General features: G+C 44.4%; 1 protein-coding gene across 4 annotated transcripts in view; it reads right to left on the bottom strand.

Moving 5' to 3' along the window:
• The window catches only part of TTC7B (tetratricopeptide repeat domain 7B), a 190,706-nt gene that overhangs the window by 147,459 nt on the left and 24,968 nt on the right, over nucleotides 1-18,279 (bottom strand). For all 4 annotated transcript variants that reach the window (XM_073610848.1, XM_073610849.1, XM_073610850.1 and 1 more), the window contains exon 4: nucleotides 1,386-1,516. In XM_073610848.1, the coding sequence (XP_073466949.1) occupies nucleotides 1,386-1,516 (131 nt within the window). The remainder of the gene's footprint in view (nucleotides 1-1,385; nucleotides 1,517-18,279) is intronic.

Raw genomic sequence — 18,279 nt, 5'->3', positions numbered from 1 at the left:
TGCTCCGTGCATGTTGGGCCTCTGTATGTGGCCACGCTGTGTAAAAGTCTCACACATGTGGTATCGCCATACTCGGGAGTAATAGCAGAATGTGTTTTGGGGTGTAATTTGTGGTATGCATATGCTGTGTGTGGGAAATAACCTGCTAATATGACAATTTTGTGGGAAAAAAAAAACCTTGATTTTGCAAAGAATTGTGGGAAAAAATGACAACTTCAAAAAACTCATCATGCATCTTTCCAAATACCTTGGAATGTCTTCTTTCCAAAAAGGGGTCATTTGGGGGGTATTTGTACTTTTCTGACATGTTAGGGTCTCAAGAACTTAGATAGGCCGTCAGTACTTCAGGTGTGATCAATTTTCAGATATTCGCACCATAGCTTTTGGACTCTATAACTTCCACAAAGACCAAATAATATACACTAATTTGGGTTAAATTTACCAAAGATATGTAGCGGTATAAATTTTGGCCAAAATATATGAAGAAAAATTACTAATTTGCAAAATATTATAACAGAAATGAAGAAAAATGTATTTTTTTACAGATTTTTCGGTCTTTTTTCTTTTACGGCGCAAAAAATAAAGAACCCAGCTGTGATTAAATACCACCAAAAGAAAGCTCTATTTGTGTGAAAAAAAGGACAAAAATTTCATAAAGATACAGTGTTGCATGACTGAGTAATTGTCATTCAAAATGTGAGAGCACCAAAAGCTGAAAATTGGTCTGGTTAGGAAGGGGGTTTAAGTGCCCAGTTGTCACGTGGTTAAAATTGCGCACACTTGTAGAATGGCGACAAACTACGGTACTTAAAAATTTCCATAGGCGACTACGGTTTAAACATTTCTACAGGTCACCGGTTTGGAGTTACAGAGGAGGTCTAGTGCCAGAATTATTGCTCATGTGCTATCGATCGATTGCGGCAATACAATGAATGAAAAAGCCTTAAAAAGAAAAACTAATGCAGCCATCACATCTAAGAATTTGAATGTTGCAATATAATAAATGTTTGCTTTTGGTTTTAAAAGGCCATCAGCGGTGAGCGCACAGACGTCCTCATGCCGCTGTTCTCCTCCAAAAAACTCAGAGCAAAATCACCAAATCTCTTATCTGGGGAGGTGACAAGTTGTAATGAAATGCGCCATTTGTGTTCTAAATAAATATTTCTTCATTACAACATTGGTCTGGATTTTTGCTCCTCCATGGTTTGCTTTATTATGTCATTTATCCTTCTCCGGGCGCTTCGGCTACATATAAAAACCTTCCGGCTTGTTCCATTCGCATGAGACCAAACCGAGGAACTGTCTGCACAAGGACATGGAATATAAAAGCTTCATCAACCAACAGAGCCCAGCGGGCACTCAGCGGGCACTCAGCGGGCACTCACCCTCTCCACCTCCTGCAGATAGAGCAGGGCAATGTCTCCGGCCTTCTCATAGCAGGTGATGATCTCTTGGTCCCGGTCCACGTGGAGGCTGTTCATAGAAGCAGATACCGGCAGCTTCTCCAGACACAGACCTGGAAAAACACAAAAAGCAGCTTTGGTACGATTCCAATCAGCCCAGAATACGACAGTCCCTCTATATACAAAGTGGAGCTGCACGATTAATTGTTAAGAATCGAGAACGTGATTATTTCCCCCTCGTGATCTTAACAAAGCATTCTCCCGATTCTATGCAAAGTTCTCTACTCAAGCCATCAGTTGTCAAAAAACAAACAAAAAAAAAAAAAACAGGCAGTCTGCCAAGTTTCACAACATTCCTCACCTGAGCTGTAAACATTGTAACCTTTTGTTCTTTAGTTTAGACCAGTGGTCTCCAAACTGCGGCCCTTTGCTTGCTTTTATCTGGCGCTTGGGGTACTACTGACACCAGTGGTGGGGCACTACTCCTTGCACCGACACCAATGGGGCACTACTCCTTGCACCGACACCAATGGGGCACTACTCCTTGCACCGACACCAATGGGGCACTACTCCTTGCACCGACACCAATGGGGCACTACTCCTTGCACCGACACCAATGGGGCACCACTCCTTGCACCGACACCAATGGGGCACCACTCCTTGCACCGACACCAATGGGGCACTACTCCTCCCACTCAAACAAAAAAAGTGCACAATTCCTCCCACTGTCACCAACACTGAGGCAGAATTTCTTTAACTGATACCAACGATGGGACACTAGATCTCCAACTGACACCAGCAAGGGGGCACGACTCCTTCCACTGACACCAAAAATAGGGCATTGTTAACCCACACTGGAGGTCAGGACATTTTCTACTCCCACTGGCCCTATTTTGGCTCCCCCTAAAGTCTGAAAGGCCATAAACTGGTCCTTTGTTTAGAAAGTTTAGAGACCCCTGGTTTAAACTTTAAATCAAAGGAATGAACTTCTGTCTGTAAATGAGGTAAGTTTAACCACTTACCTTAACCTTAGCTTAACCTTTTTCTGACACTTGTTGGTTTCAAGTTAAAATCAGTATTTTTTTGTTACAAAATTACTCAGATCCCCCAAACATTATTTATTTTTATTTTAGCAGAGACCCTAGAGAATAAAATGGTGGTTGTTGCAATATTTTATGTCACACTGTATTTGCGCAGCGGTCTTTCAAATGCAATTTTTTTGGGGAAAAAAAATACACTTTAATCAATTTAAAAGAAAAAAACTTAACAGTAAAGTTAGCCCAATTTTATTTTATAACGTGAAAGATGATGTTACGCCGCGAGAATCGTGATCTTTATTCTAAGCAAAAAAATTGTGATTCTCATTTTTCCTAGAATTGTGCAGCTCTAATACAAAGTAAAGCATAGTACATAGAGGCCGATTGTTGGGCAGTTCTATAGAAACCGGCAAACATTCAGCCCGTGTGTACAGCGGCTGGTTCCACAGAAGCCGAATTCAGTCGAAGGGGCATGCCCATAAAAGGTCTGCCATTTGGCACCCGATCAGCGCTCTCAGCCAATGTCAGATCGCTGACGGGGGGGCAATCCCTCTGTTAGAACACAATAACACAGCAGGGGGGATCACTGTACTTACATCTCAACCCGCTAGGTTCACTATTCAAGGACCAGCTACCGCAGTTGTACTGCGGCACTGTGGCTTGATCCCGCGAATCGCCGTCATTTTACGTCGGCTCGTACACGGCTATTTGTGGGCGTGCGTGCGCCCACTGGCTAGCGGGGGGGGGGGGGGGGGCCAATCAACAGGTGGGGTGGACTCGATGTCCGCCCCACCCGTTATTGTTCCCCGCAGTGACAGAACGGGGGTTTCTGCCGTTCCCCAGGCAGCCCATCCCCCATACACTTAGTAAAAACAAAACAGGGAACACACTTAACCCCTTGATCGACGCTGGTGTTAACCCCTTCCCTGCCAGTGTTATTAGTACAATAACAGTGCATATTTTTAGCACTGATCACTGTAATAATGTCACTGGTTCCCAAAAAAAAGTGTCCAAAATGTCAGTTTGGTGTCCAATCAGTCCGCCGCAATGTCGCAGTCCCGCTAAAAATAGCTTATCTTAAGGGTAAATCTTACTGTCATTATTCTCACCGTAATGAATGTACTAATTTCTTGTACTGTAATGCTGATTTGTTTAATAAACATTTTCTGTTAAAAAAAAAAAATAGCTTATCACCGCCATTACAAGTAAAAAAAAAAAAAGTAATAATAAAAATGCCATAAATTTATCCCCTATTTTGTAGACGCTATAACTTTTGCGCAAACCAATCAATATACGCTTATTGCGATTTTTTTTTTAACCAAAAATATGTAGAAGAATACACATCGGCCTAAACTGATGAAGAAATTATTTGAAAAAATTTTTTTTGGATATTTATTATAGCAAAGATTTTTAAAAAAAATTTGTTTTTCTAAATTGTCCCTTTTTTTTTGTTTATAGCGAAAAAAATAAAAAACCGCAGAGGTGATCAAATAACACCAAAAGAAAGTTCTATTTGTGGGGAAAAAAGGGCATCAATTTTGTTTGGGTACAGCATCGCACAACCGCGCAATTGTCAGTTAAAGCGACACAGTGCCATATCGTAAAAAATGGCCTGGTCATTGAGCAGCCAAATCTTCCGGGGCTAAAGTGGTTAAAAGGAGTTGTAAACCCTCGAGGTTTTTCACCTTGATGCATTAAGGTGAAAAACCTCCTGTGATGCAGCAGCCCCCCTTTTTTACCTGAACCCGGTCTTTCCAGCAACGGGGACGAGCACACCAGCTCCAGCCGGTGTCTCCGGTCCTGATTGGATAGATTTATAGCGGTGCAGCCATTGCTGTCGATCAAATCCAATGACGTGGGAGCCAGGGGGCGGGGCCGAGTCCTGCTGTCTGTGTCAATGGACGCAGCAGCAGGACATGGGAGTGCACCCGCATAAATGCCCAGAGGGAGAGCGGCCTACCAACGGGGCACCAGGAAAGAGGAGCCAGGAGCGCGCCGCTGAGGGACCCCAAAAAAAATAGGATCGGGGCCACGCTGCAAAACCAACTGCACAGAGGAGGCAAGTATGACATTTTTTTTTTTACGTTTTTTTGTACACGTTTAAAAAAAAAAAAATCAATTTAGGCCTGAAGATTACACAAAACCCACAAATATTATATATTTTCTGAAGGCAAAATAGTGGTAGCTCCAATTTTTTATTTCACAAGTTATTACCGCAAAGGTCTAGGAAGCACAACATTTCAGTACAAACGCACTAAAGTGAATTTTAGGGCAAACAAACGCAATAAACGACTCAAATATTCAGTAAAATATAAGAGACAAGGTTGCATCGAGTAATTAGATATCCAAGATGTCAAACCTTAAATATGTGTGCGTCCGTGAAATGGCGACAAACTTCGGTACTTTATATTTTCTATAGGCGATGCTACAAAAGCCCCCTATAGGTCATTAGTTTTGTGTTACAAAGGAGGTCTTGAATTATTGCTCTCACTCCGGCGTGCGCAGCGATATGTAGCGTGTATCGCAATAGACGTTTTCACATGTAGGCGCCCCCGCATAAGTTTACATTCGTACACGCAGAGAATATGAACGATAACACAAAAACTTTTCTTTCACTCATGGTTAGTGTTTGGCTGAAGCCATTTTTTTATCAATCAACTGTGTTTACTCTTTTTAAAATCATAATGAAAACAGAAACTACCCAAATGACCCTGATCAAAAGTTTACATACCCCGGTGATTTTGGTCTGATAACATGCACACAAGTTGACACAAAGGGGTTTGAATGGCTATTAAAGGTCACCATCCTCACCTGTGATCTGTTTGCTTGTAATTAGTGTGTGTGTATAAAAGGTCAATGAGTTTCTGGACTCCTGACAGACCCTTGCATCTTTCATCCACTGACGTTTCTGGATTCTGAGTCATGGGGAAAGCAAAAGAATTGTCTGGAAAGGATCTGCGGGAAAAGGTAGTTGAACTGTATAAAACAAGAAAGGGATATAAAAAGATATCCAAGGAATTGGGAATGCCAATAAGCAGTGTTCAAACTCTAATCAATAAGTTAAAAATGAGGGGTTCTGTTGAAACCAAACCACGGTCAGGTAGACCAACTAAAATTTTCAGCCACAACTGCCAGGAAAATTGTTCGGGATGCAAAGAAAAACCCACAAATAACTTTGGGTGAAATACAGGACTCTCTGAAAACATGTGGTGTGGCTGTTTTAAGATGCACAATAAGGAAGCACTTGTAGAAAGATTGGCTGCATGGTCGAGTCACCAGAAGAAAGCCATTACTACGCAAATGCCACAAAGTATCCCGCTTATAATACGCCAAACAGCACAGAGACAAGCCTCAAACCTTCTGGCACAAAGTCATTTGGAGTGATGAGACCAAAATTGAGCTTTTTGGCCACAACCATAAACACTAGATTTGGAGAGGAGTCAACAAGGCCAATGATGAAAGGTCCACCATTCCTACTGTGAAACATGGAGGTGGATCGCTGATGTTTTGGGGATGTGTGAGCTACAAAAGGCACAGGAAATTTGGTCAGAATTGATGGCAAGATAAATACAGTATGTTATCAAAAAATACTGGAGGAACATTTGCATTCATCAGCCAGGAAGCTGCACATGGGACGTACTTGGACATTCCAACATGACAATGATCCAACACACAAGGCCAAGTCCACCTGTCATTGGCTACAGCAGAATAAAGTGAAGGTTCTGGAGGGGCCATCTCAGTCTCCTGACCTCAATATCATTGAGCCACTCTGGGGAGATCTCAAATGTGCCGTTCATGCAAGACAGCCCAAGAATTTACAGGAACTGGAGGCTTTTTACCAAGAGGAATGGGCAGCTTTACCATCTGAGAAGATAAAGAGCCTCGTCCACAAATACCACAAAAGACTTCAAGCTGTCATTGATGTTAAAGCGGGCAATACACGGTATCAAGAACTGGGGTATGTAAACTTTTGATCAGGGTCATTTGAGTAGTTTCTGTTGCCATTATGATTTAAAAAGAGTAAACACAGTTGACTAATAAATGGCTTCAGCCAAACACTAACCATGAGTGAAAGAAAAGTGTTTGTTATTCATATTCTCTGAAAAATGGTCAAAAAGTCCCCTACGTCAGTGGTCATCATCTCCTGTCTTCAGGGCCCACTAACAGGCCAGGTTTTACGTATTACCTTGGGGAGATGCAGACTAGAATACTGCAATCACTGAGCAGCAAATCATATCACCTGTGATGTATTTCAGTTGCAAACCTGGCCTGTTGGTGGACCCTGAGGACAGGGTTGATGACCACTGCCCTACGTGATGATTTTTAGATGACAGGTTCTCTTTAATGAGACATGCCGGGTCCAAAAGACTCCCAATGTCTCCTCTGGGCTCCACTGAATGTATTGCAATTCAGATCGCACTGCAATACATCTCTTCCTGTCTATGCTAGCCGGGGACACGGCAAGGCTGACCCTGAAGTGACATCATAGATGTTGCTTTCCGGGTCACAACAAAAAGGGGAGGAGAGTGGACATGCGCCCGCTCTTCTCCTTTCCCCTCCAGCCGCCAACACCTGCCATGTCACTCCGGGGCCCGCAGATGGGCAAGTAGAGCCCAGGGCACGGGGGGCGCCGGTACCGAGAATGGGTGTGAGCAATCGGGCTGCCTGAATGCTTTCACCTGACAGGCAGGAGTCAGTTTCACACAATCCCAGTAGCTGCAGCCATCAGATTAGCCCCCCCCCCCATGTCAGGGCCGTACGATGTACAGACCTGGCAGCGAAAGTGTAAAACATGTATAGCAATATATGTGAACAATAAATCACGTTTTTTTTTGCAAAGTTTGCTAGAAAAAGGTACATAGCAGGGTGCAGACCCTGGGTGCAGGGTCAAACTGGCGGCCCTCCAGCTGTTGCAAAACTACAAGTCCCATGAGGCATTGCAAGGCTCACAGTTACAAGCGTGACTCCTACAGGCAGAGTCATGATGGGACTTGTAGTTCTGCAACAGCTGGAGGGCCGCCAGTTTGAGACCCCTGGACTGCAGAGGGTTCATCCAGAATTTTTAGTTTTGCCATTTGTACCCAGAACCGGAGCCAAATCATTATTATTTGTACATCTCTCTCATTTGGTGGTCCCTGGAGGGATATGCTGGAGAAATGCAGCCTTTTTATAACCCCCCCCCATGCGGCATGCCCTGGCTGATCTATTGACAAGTTCACTTTAAAGTGAAACAGTTCTGTTGGGAGAACAAAAGAGCGATATTTCCACACACATATCCAATGAGAAAATAACTAAAGCAGACGACCTCCGCTCCCCTCCTCGGCGAGGAGCACAGCCAAACACAACATGTCAGGGAAGCGAGGAGATCAAGTGCCGGGATTATGTTTCCTACACGGAACACCTCCTGGCTGGAACATCAGAGAGCCGAAACTGGGACCTTAATGCAGAGCAAAAAACCATTTCTGCCAGCATAACACGCGGGATTAGCTGAGGTTTAGACAGTTAGCGTGCGTTGAATGCCAGGCCCCGGGGGGGGGGGGGGGGGGGGGTTGTGCGCTAGGCCTTCAGTCTGGCCAACGGCTGCAAGATCAAATTCCCAAAACAATGGCTCATATGTCCGATCCCAATACACACCCAAGAAAATCAGGATCACTTAAAGCAAACCTGAACCCGGGATGAATTCATGTCTGATCTGCATTTTATACTTATTTATCGGCGTATAACATGCGCCGGCGTATAACACGCACCCCAAGTTTAGGAGGGAATTTTAAGGAAAAAAAACTTTTAGGAGGGAAGTTTAAGGGAAAAAAAACTTACATTAAAATGCCCATCAATGCAGCCTTATCAGTGTCCATCTGCAGCCTTGCCCCAGTGCAGCTTTGTTAGTGCAGCTTTGTCAGTGCAGGTTTGCCCCAGTCCAGCCATGTCAGTGCAGCTTTGTGCATTCGCCGCCGACATACACAGCCGTGGGTAGATTCAAATATGGCGCCGAGACTGCAGGGATTCGTCGGAGCCGAGATACACATACCCGAGTGTTCTCGGCTTTTTTCGGCGCTGCCATCACGCCCAGTCCCGCCCTTGGACCTGTGTTATGTCCATCATAGGGCGGGACTGGGCGTGACTGTGAGCGGCGCCGAAAAAAGCCGAGAACACTCGGGTATGTGTATTTTGGCTCCGACGAATCCCTGCAGTCTCGGCGCCATATGTGAATCTACCCACGGCTGTGTATGTCGGAGGCGACCGTGGCAATTGCCGCAATCGCTCCGATGACACAAAATTGGCGGGGATCGGCCTATAACACGCACCCACGATTTTCCCCTGATTTTCAGGGGAAAAAAGTGCGTGTTATATGCCGATAAATACGGTACATAATGAATAGACATATCCATAAATGAAAAAATCTTAAGGTGGAGTTCCACCCACTTTTACAACTCTTCAGCATCCCTCACTAAACTGTGCACTGTAAACTAATTGGATATTTTTTTTTTTTCTCAGCACCTCCTGTATATCTGCTGTATTCATTTTTCACTTCCTCCTCCCTGGCCGTGGCCCATCGCATCATTTCCTGTTTGCAATGCCTTCTGGGAAGGGACAGCAACTTCCTCTGACACTGCTGTTGCTATGGAAACCTGACCTGAAACCTATTACACTGCTTGTGCTGCACTGAGCATGTGCGAGATCTGCAAGGATGAGATGCAGGAAGAAATACAGTCTGGCTTCAGATGCCCACACTTAAGATGGCCACGGCCTGCTGTAAGTTTATAAAATAACAAACTACTGCTATAAACTAACAAAACAGACCTTAGTTTACAGACTAACTTTACTAGAATACACTAAGCTTGTGTATTATAGGGGTATTTTTATTTAGAAAGTATAATTTCGGCCGGAACACCACTTTAAGTGTATCAGTGCCGCTGAACCACTTGAAAAACCTATGTGCATCTATATTAAATACCCGTGTACAAATAGTGCATATGTCAAAAAATTTTGTTTGCAACCATATATTCACTACATGTGCTGAAACAAAAAATTTATAGAAAAATTTAAAAAATGATAAACACAAAAGGAAGTCCAATGTGCAAAACAAAAAAAAAACATCAAAGAGTGCGTCTTCCACTGTAGAAATGAACCACCTTCACCGACTACGTTGTACACCCAAAGTGCTCTGTAAGTGGATGTCTGCTTACCAGAAGTTGTTGACCTTATTAAAGATCAAATAAAGCCTTTAGCAAGAAATGACTTGCTGCAATTAGACGGATGAGCCGTGTGGGAAACCTTTCCTCTCCGCCAGTGAGGGTAGCCGGAAATATATATAGGAAGGATACAAAAAACTGGAATAGTGTAATCCCATTTATTGAAAAATTGAATAAAATCAAAAGCCAAGTGGCTGCTTACATTTAAAAGTGCCTTCACCCGGCACTGAGGCTGTTCCGCTCGTCCATGATTGAAAACCCCGCTCTGCGCGTGGTGGCTGCCCTGCCACCTGCCGACAACCAGAGGGACCGGAAATGTGGACCAGATTGCGTAACCAGGCACGCCCCGACGTACGTTTCGTATCACGTCTTCAGGACATTTTTTACTTTAACTGACTGCTGTAACCAAATAAAATGGCCTTTTTTCCCCCCACCAATAGAGCTTTCATTTGGTGGTATTTGATCACCTCTGCGTTTTTGTTTTTTTTTGCGCTATAATCCAAAAAAGTTTTGAAAAAAAAAAAAGAACAAAAAAAAAAAAACAAAAAAACAATATTTTTTACTTTCTGCTATAAAACATATAAAATAAAAAATGCAAAAAAAAAAAAAAAATCTAAATTCTTCATCAGTTTAGGCCAATATGTATTCTGCTACATATTTTTGGTAAAAAAAAATCCCAATAAGCGTATATTGATTGGTTTGCGCAAAAAGTTAAAGCATCCAAAAACTAGGGGATATATGTAATTTATTTATTTATTTATTTTTTTAATAGTAATGGCGGTGATTAGTGACTCATAGCGGGACCGCGATATTGCAGTGGACAAACATCGGACACTTTTTTGGGAACCAGTGACACTAATACAGTGATCTGTGCTAATGACACTGGCTGGGAAGGGGTTAAACATCTAGGGAGATCGAAGGGTTTAAATTTGTTACTGTGTACACTGTGTGCTGCTTTTACTAAGCAATGTGCTTTGCAGGAAGAAAAACAAATCTGCTCTGTGTTTGTTTACCTACACAGGGCTCTCTTCGGGAATGCCTGGAGCCGATTGTCGAGTGCCAGCGACCAATCAGCATCCGGCACCCGCTGATTGGTGCATGCTGCAACCAATCGCAGCATAGCCAGGGTGGCAGGGGGCGCTCCCATGTAGCAGGAGAGCCGCCTTGCCGCTGTATATGTACAGTATACGGTTGGCAAGCCGTTAGTTACATCGTTGTTTACCTGTTCCTTAGATGTGCTAATGAGAGACTACTGTTTACAGTTTGCATTGTATACGATAATGTGATCAGGCTCTTACCTGATCTGGTGTGCTAAATATTCTGTGTGACTTTACAATAAAGTGAGTTCCAGTTTGCACCTAAGCTAGTGTCGTCTAGATCTTGGGTGCAATATTCAGCTATAATACCTGATTCCAAACTAGAGAAAAGCTATACACTGACGGAAGCACCCAAGCTGGGTGCTGGACGGTCCATCACAGGTAATAGGTTATATAAGAATTTCAGAGCATTCAGGACCAAAGCAGAAGGCCAACAAAAGGTGCTACTACAGTGATAGCTGTGTTCTTCTGCACGGTGCCCACAGTTCTTCCCTTCCGCAGTGACCACAAGGGGCGCTTGCTTGGCACTGCCACCGTTCACAAAACACCTTGGATTTTTGTCAATGAAAACAATTTGTACTCTGATTGGATGAAGTCGAAAGAAGGGGCCTTGATGTCACAATCTCCCACCTCGTCCAATCAGAGAATGTCTTGTATTTAAAAAATAAATAAAATACAAGGGGTTCTATGAATGGCGGCAGTGCCAAGCCAGTGACCTCCTGTGCGCAGAGTAACGAGGGGAAGCTGCTTGGCACAGGGACCGGAAGATGACAGCCATCGCTGTAGTAGTGGCCAGCTGCCTCCTCGGTTATGAAATATTCATACTTGTATTGTGCCAAGCTGGACTAATGTCACTATGCTAAAAGAATCACACCTGGAGTTCACATTCTATAAAATGGAATTATCACATGGAAAAAGTGGGTGTTTACAAATAAACTCCGAGATAAACAAATATCAAATAAATCCATTCATCCTGTGTATTCTTACTAAATCTCGGTGATCTTTGTGCATTTCTTCCAGACCTGTACAGTAATCCAGTGCGAGACTTCCTGTAATAAAGACCGCTCACTGCTGCTCTCTCTCCTTTTGCAGGGGAACTGGTCTGGTCTCCGCCCCCCTCCTGTAGTTTTTTGTAGTGGGTGGAGCCTGCATGGCCCCTCCCACAGCTCTGCTCTCTCTTTCCTTGTGCAGGGGGACTGGTCTTGTCTCTGCCCCCCTGTAGTTTTCTGTAGTGGGTGGAGCCTGCAGGGCCCCTCCCACAACTCTGCTCTCTTTTTCCTTGTGCAGGATGACTGGTCTCGTCTCCGCCCCCACTGTAGTTTTCTGTAGTGGGTGGAGCCTGCAAGGCCCCTCCCACAGCTCTGCTCTCTTTTTCCTTGTGCAGGAGGACTGGTCTCACCCCCTTGTAGTTTTCTGTAGTGGGTGGAGCCTGCAGGGCCCCTCCCACAGCTCTGTTCTCTTTCCTTATGCAGGATGACTGGTCTCGTCTCTCCCCCCCATGTAGTTTTCTGTAGTGGGTGGAGCCTGCTGGGCCCCTCCCACAGCTCTGATTTCTCTCCTTGTGCAGGTTGACTGGTCTTGCCTCCACCCCCTCCTGTAGTTTTCTGCAGTGGGTGTGGCCTGCTGGGCCCCTCCCACAGCTCTGCTTTCTGCACAGCACAGTGATGTCATCACTGCTACTTTTATATATGAGCGTTTGTAAGAGTGGCTATTAAGGAATATATTTTAATGAACGTTTTTGTGCCCAGGGTTTAGCTTTAACCACTTGACCTCCAGAAGGTTTTACCCCCCTTCATGACCAGGCCATTTTTTTGCTATTCAGCACTGCGCTAATTTAACTGGTAATTGCACGGTCATGCAACATTGTACACAAATTACATTTATATAATTTTTTTTTTTTTTACACAAATAGAGCTTTCTTTTGGTGGTATTTGATCACCACTGGGATTTTTTTATTTTTCAATATATAATGAAGAAAGACTGAAAATTTTGAAAAAAAAAAAAAACACAAAAAAACAAAACAAAAAATAGGATTATTTTGGCTGGGAGGCTCACTGACGTCACTGCGATCTGCAAACCGACCTGTGGGTGTCATTAAGTTTTACATTGACACCCCCAGCGGTTCGCAGATCTCAGTGTGAACCAGTGTGCGATTCAGGTGCGATGCGGGAACCTGCACTGAATTGCAGGGTTTCCCGCATCATACCAGTGTGAACCAGGACTTCGTGTCCCCGTCCAGCATGGCTGAAAAAATATATAATGCAGTGCGATCTGGGCATTGCATAACATTCAGTGGAGCACAGGGGAGTCTTTTAGACCCTGCTTGTCTCCTGAAAGAGAACCTGTCACCAAATAATAATCACAGAGGGGACTTTTTGTGTAAAAAAAAAAAAAAGTTAAAGTAAATTTTTTTTTTCTCAATTCTAAAAAAATAAAAAGGTTATACCCAAGCACATAACCCCGCCCCCCCAGAAAAACTTTGAGGCCTCTTACCCCCATATGTATGAACGTAAACGCACGTATCAAGAGCCCTACGCATGAAAAAGTTGATTGCGATACACTTTACATATCACCGTGCATGCAGGATTAAGAACAATTTCTACCGCCAGACCTCCTCCGTAACACAAAGCTGATGACCTATAGGGGGGCTTTCAAAGCATCGCCTATGGAAAAGGTAGTGCACTGAAGTTTGTCGCCATTTTACGGGGGGGGGCGCACGCAAATTTAGGGTTTGACATGTTGGGTATCTATTTACTCGGTGCAACCTCGTCTTTTATATTTTACCAAAAAAATTGGGTCATTTATTGCGTTTGTTTGCCCTAAAATTTACTTTAGTGTATTTTTTTACTGAAAACTTGTGTTTCCTAGACCTTTGCGGTAATATCGCGTGACATAAAAAAATTGGAACTATTTTATTCTCTAGGGTGTCTGCTTTCATAAAATATATATTTTGGGACTTTATGTAATCTTCAGGCCTAAAATTATTTTTTAAACATGTGCAAAAAAAAACGTCCCTGGCAGCGAAAGGGTTAAACTGGTTGCAAAGAGAACACAGGAGTGGCCATAACCACTTTTTTCTTTTTAATTTTAATGTTTTTTCATTATTAAAGCTGAACTTCAACCATTTTTCATCTTTCCATCTATTAAATCTTCTGCTCTATTTGTTTTAACTTTGGATAGTAAAACATTTTTTTCCTGACAGTAAATCCCTTATACAGCCCACTTCCTGTTTCTTGTCTGGTCATTAGCCTAGGCTTATGACATCATGCACAGCTCTCTCTCGCGAGAGTTTGCCAGGAAGGGAGTGGGGATGAGTCATAAGAGGGCCAATGAAAGCTGCAGAAATGGAGGTGTGTGTCCGTGTAAATCCAGGAAGTGAACAGGCAGCAGCTTCAGCTGCCCACAGTTAAAATGGCTGCAGTCAGACTCAGTGGAGGGAGATTTCTGCAGCATATTTGGCAAGTACGGAATCCCAGTATATATAAAATAATATGCAAAGTGGTTGGAGGGAAGCTTCAGAATGGCAAAGATTTTTTTATTACAAATTATGTGAGTAGACTGCAGTTCCTCTTTAAGATGCTTCCAGTTTTCGGACTGTCCCGTCAATCCTGAGGCTTTCGGCTATGAGCGAGTCCTGAGGAACGCACACTTAAGACGTACAGTTCCCAGACTCATCCTTTAAATAAACCCGATTACTGTACACAGTCCTATACACATTTCCTATCCACCGCTGAGATCCAGTATTCCAACTGATGGGAAGGGGACGGTTAATGTGCAGAGAGGCGGCAGAGTAGTCGCCTTGTTTTCCAGCCGACGTCTTGGTTCTCGGAAGCTTAATCTTTGCAGCGATGACTTGACAGTACTAAATGACATAACGGTATTAATGGCACGCTGCAGGAGGACCTGTCACTCCGTTACTGGGGCCTTCATCTCTGTGCAATATGATGATGGAGTCACTGCTGAGAATGGAGCTCAGGGGGGGGTAGTATGAGGACACAGCGCCCCCTGCTGACTGGACATGGACTGTGCTCTGTCTCACTTACAAGAACAAGCTGCAAAAGTCACAATCCGAAGCTGAAATGATTTAGGAACGTGCGAGGCGAGACCAGACCAAGCGGTAAGTAGAAGAGGCGGCCCCACCATCGCCATCGCCATCTACAACCTATGCTGCTGGAGTAAGTCACATATCATAGGAAGTAGGGATGCACCGATACCTTTTTTTTTTTACGAGTACCGATACTTTTTTTTTTTAGTACACGCCGATACCAATTACCGATACCTACCGCAACTGTTTTGTTTTCACTTCAGCTGTCAGCAATGGTACAAAGCATTGAAAAGTTATTTATAAATTAAATAGATTTTTTTTTTAATTTTGCGCTTTTTCAATGTAAATGGGTAAATATATGTTAATATTTATGCGTAAAAAACATTCACTAACAAAGCAAAAAAAAAAAAAAAAGTATGAATGGTTTATCGTTTATATATAAAAAAAAAAAAAAAAAAAGCAGGAAAACAATAATTAAATGGAGGAGAATAGGGAGTTAATTAAGGCTGATTCGAGTAAATGAAGGGTTAATAAGGGGTTAAGCAGAGGAACAATTGCTTATCCCTTTGATCTGCAGATGAAGAAACAGAAAGATACAAAAAGAAACAATGTTTCTTTTTTATTTTAGTGTTTCAGGGCTGAGCAAAATAAACATTGCCAGGTGCTTTTTTTTTTGACAGCTCCAATTACCGGACTTCTTTAACACTTCAGCTGTCAACAGAGACCCTCTGACAGCTCAAAGAGCCGAGCCTGAAAGTATCAGTTTCAGGTATCGGTGCATTTGCACGAGTACCGATACTTGTGCAAATACTCGGTATCCGCACCGAAACCGATACTAGTATTGGTGCAACCCTATTAGGAAAGAAGGGGTTGGAACATTTGGCCTTTCCGCCTTGGGTGCCAAAGTAGGACCTTGTCCCGGCACTGATGACAAGAATTAGTGAAGTACTACATTTGCTAAGGAACGAAATGGAAGATAGTCTGCATTTTCTACTCAGGTCCAAAATTGCAATGCACGCATCTCCTAAAACTAGACCAGGGGGGGTCGTACAAACCCCAGGCGCCAGGTCGCCATGGCGACAAGAAGTTTCAGCCTGGGGTGCTGCCCGATTTCTCCCCACACATCCCCTCCCTATGTATCTCGGGCTCCGCTTGCGCATCTGAGGGCATAGCAGGTGCCACCGGGTAGTGAGGAAGGAGGAGAGCGGACACACCTCCATTCTCCTCCCCTTCTAGTTGTTGACCCGGAAGTGACGTCACCCCGTTCACAGTTTCCCCAGCCATCAAGGGTGGGAAGGAATGTAACAGCGCGATGTACATTCCATTCAGTGGAGCACAGAGGAGACATTGGGTGTCTTTTACACCCGGGATGTCTCATTAAAGAGAACCTGTCACCAAAAAAAAAATCATTACATAGGGGACTTTTTGTCCCCTGTGAGATGGAGAAAAAAAAAAAATGTAAAAATAAATAAATAAAAGTTTTTTAATTGTAAAAAATTAAGCACATAAAATCCTCCCACAGAAAAATTGAGCCCCCCACATATACGAATGTACAAATGTAAACGCACGCGGCGGGGCTCCTGTGTCTGAAAACATTGATTGCGATACACACACGTTACATATCGCCGCGCACGCCGAATTGAAAGCAAGAATTCTAGCACAAGACCTCCTTCGTAACGCTAAACTGATGACCTATAGGGGGCTTTTAAAGCATCACCTTTGGAAAATATAGGGTACTGACATGTTTAAGGTTTGACATGTTGGGTATCTTTTTACTCGGTGCAACCTCAGCTTTTATATTTTACCAACAAATTGGGTAATTTATTGCGTTTTAGTGCCCCCTACAATTACATTTCAGCCCGGGTTCACACTGCTGCGATCTCAGAGATCGCATGTGATTCGGACCCGCACTACATGTGTGTGAGATGCGAATTCAGCCATACAGTTGTATGGCTGAACTCGCATTAGATTCGCATAGAAAATAGTGCAGGGATATGTTTTTCCCCGCACTAGATCGCCTATGTGATCCGATTCCTGCGCGAGTTCTCAGTTTGCACTGCGATTAAAACTGGGGGTGTCATTAACTTTATTAATGACACCTGCAGCGGTTCGCAGAGGGCAGTGTGAACTGCCTGTGGGACAGGAGGCGATGTGGGAACCGGTGCTGGAATCACGCTGGTTCCCGCATCGCACATATGTCAACCCAGTGTCAATGTGTTTTTTTACTGAAATTTGCAGTAATATCGCAAGACATAAAAAATTGGAACTAGCGCTATTTTATTCTCAAGGGTGTCTGCTTTCAGAAAATATATAATGTTTGGGTGTTTTATGTAATCTTCAGGCCTAAAATCGTTTTTTTACAAGTGTGCAAAAAATTCAAAAACGGCTCTGGCAGTAAAAGGGTTAAAGCAGGGGTCTCAAACTGGCGGCCCTCCAGCTGTTGTGAAACTACAAGTTCCATGAGGCATTGCAAGGCTGACAGTTACAAGCATGACACCCACAGGCAGAGGGCATGATGGGACTTGTAGTTTCACAACAGCTGGAGGACCGCCAGTTTGAGGATAATAATAAAAGGATAATAATTCACCTTCGGTAATGTCCTCATCTTCCACATGGAAGATTTGTTACTAGTGGTGCACCAAAATTTTGGCCGCCGAAACATATCGGCCAAAAAACTGTGTTTTCGGCATTCAGCCGAAAGAAGAAAAGATGCCGATAACGGCACCGAAAAAGGGGAGGGGTCCGCCCCATGTGCCGCACATTGCGGGGGTGTCATCCATCCTACCCTCCCTCCTCACACAGAGCGGCGATCTCCCTTCGTCACGGAGCTGAACTGTCCGGGAGGCCGCAGTAACAATGTCCCGCCTCCTATGATAGATGGCACACTGATCCAATGCCGGGACATTGAATCAGTGTGACGTAGCACAGGAGGCGGGACATTGTTACTGCGGCCTCCCGGCCCAGGAAATTCAAATCCAGCTCTGTGACACAGCGGGAGATCGCCGCTCTGATCCCGGGCCCTGGCGAGGCCGCATCCGACAGGCCCTGGCGAGGCCGCATCCGACAGGCCCTGGCGAGGCCGCATCCGACAGGCCCTGGCGAGGCCGCATCCGACAGGCCCTGGCGAGGCCGCATCCGACAGGCCCTGGCGAGGCCGCATCCGACAGGCCCTGGCGAGGCCGCATCCGACAGGCCCTGGCGAGGCCGCATCCGACAGGCCCTGGCGAGGCCGCATCCGACAGGCCCTGGCGAGGCCGCATCCGACAGGCCCTGGCGAGGCCGCATCCGACAGGCCCTGGCGAGGCCGCATCCGACAAGCCCTGGCGAGGCCGCATCCGACAGGCCCTGGCGAGGCCGCATCCGACAAGCACTGGTGAGGCTACAATGATCTCTTGTATCCTGTCTGCAGTCTCTGACCATCTCTTGTATCATGTCCGCTAGAGGTGCACCAAATGGAAATTTTGTGAATACTATTAGCAGTGTGTTTAGGTTTAAGTAAGAGAC

Source organism: Aquarana catesbeiana, linkage group LG13 (genome assembly GCF_042186555.1).
Source record: "Aquarana catesbeiana isolate 2022-GZ linkage group LG13, ASM4218655v1, whole genome shotgun sequence".
Taxonomy (NCBI): domain Eukaryota; kingdom Metazoa; phylum Chordata; class Amphibia; order Anura; family Ranidae; genus Aquarana; species Aquarana catesbeiana.
The sequence above is the reverse complement of the archived record's forward strand: the minus strand, read 5'-3'. Positions and strand labels throughout refer to the sequence as shown.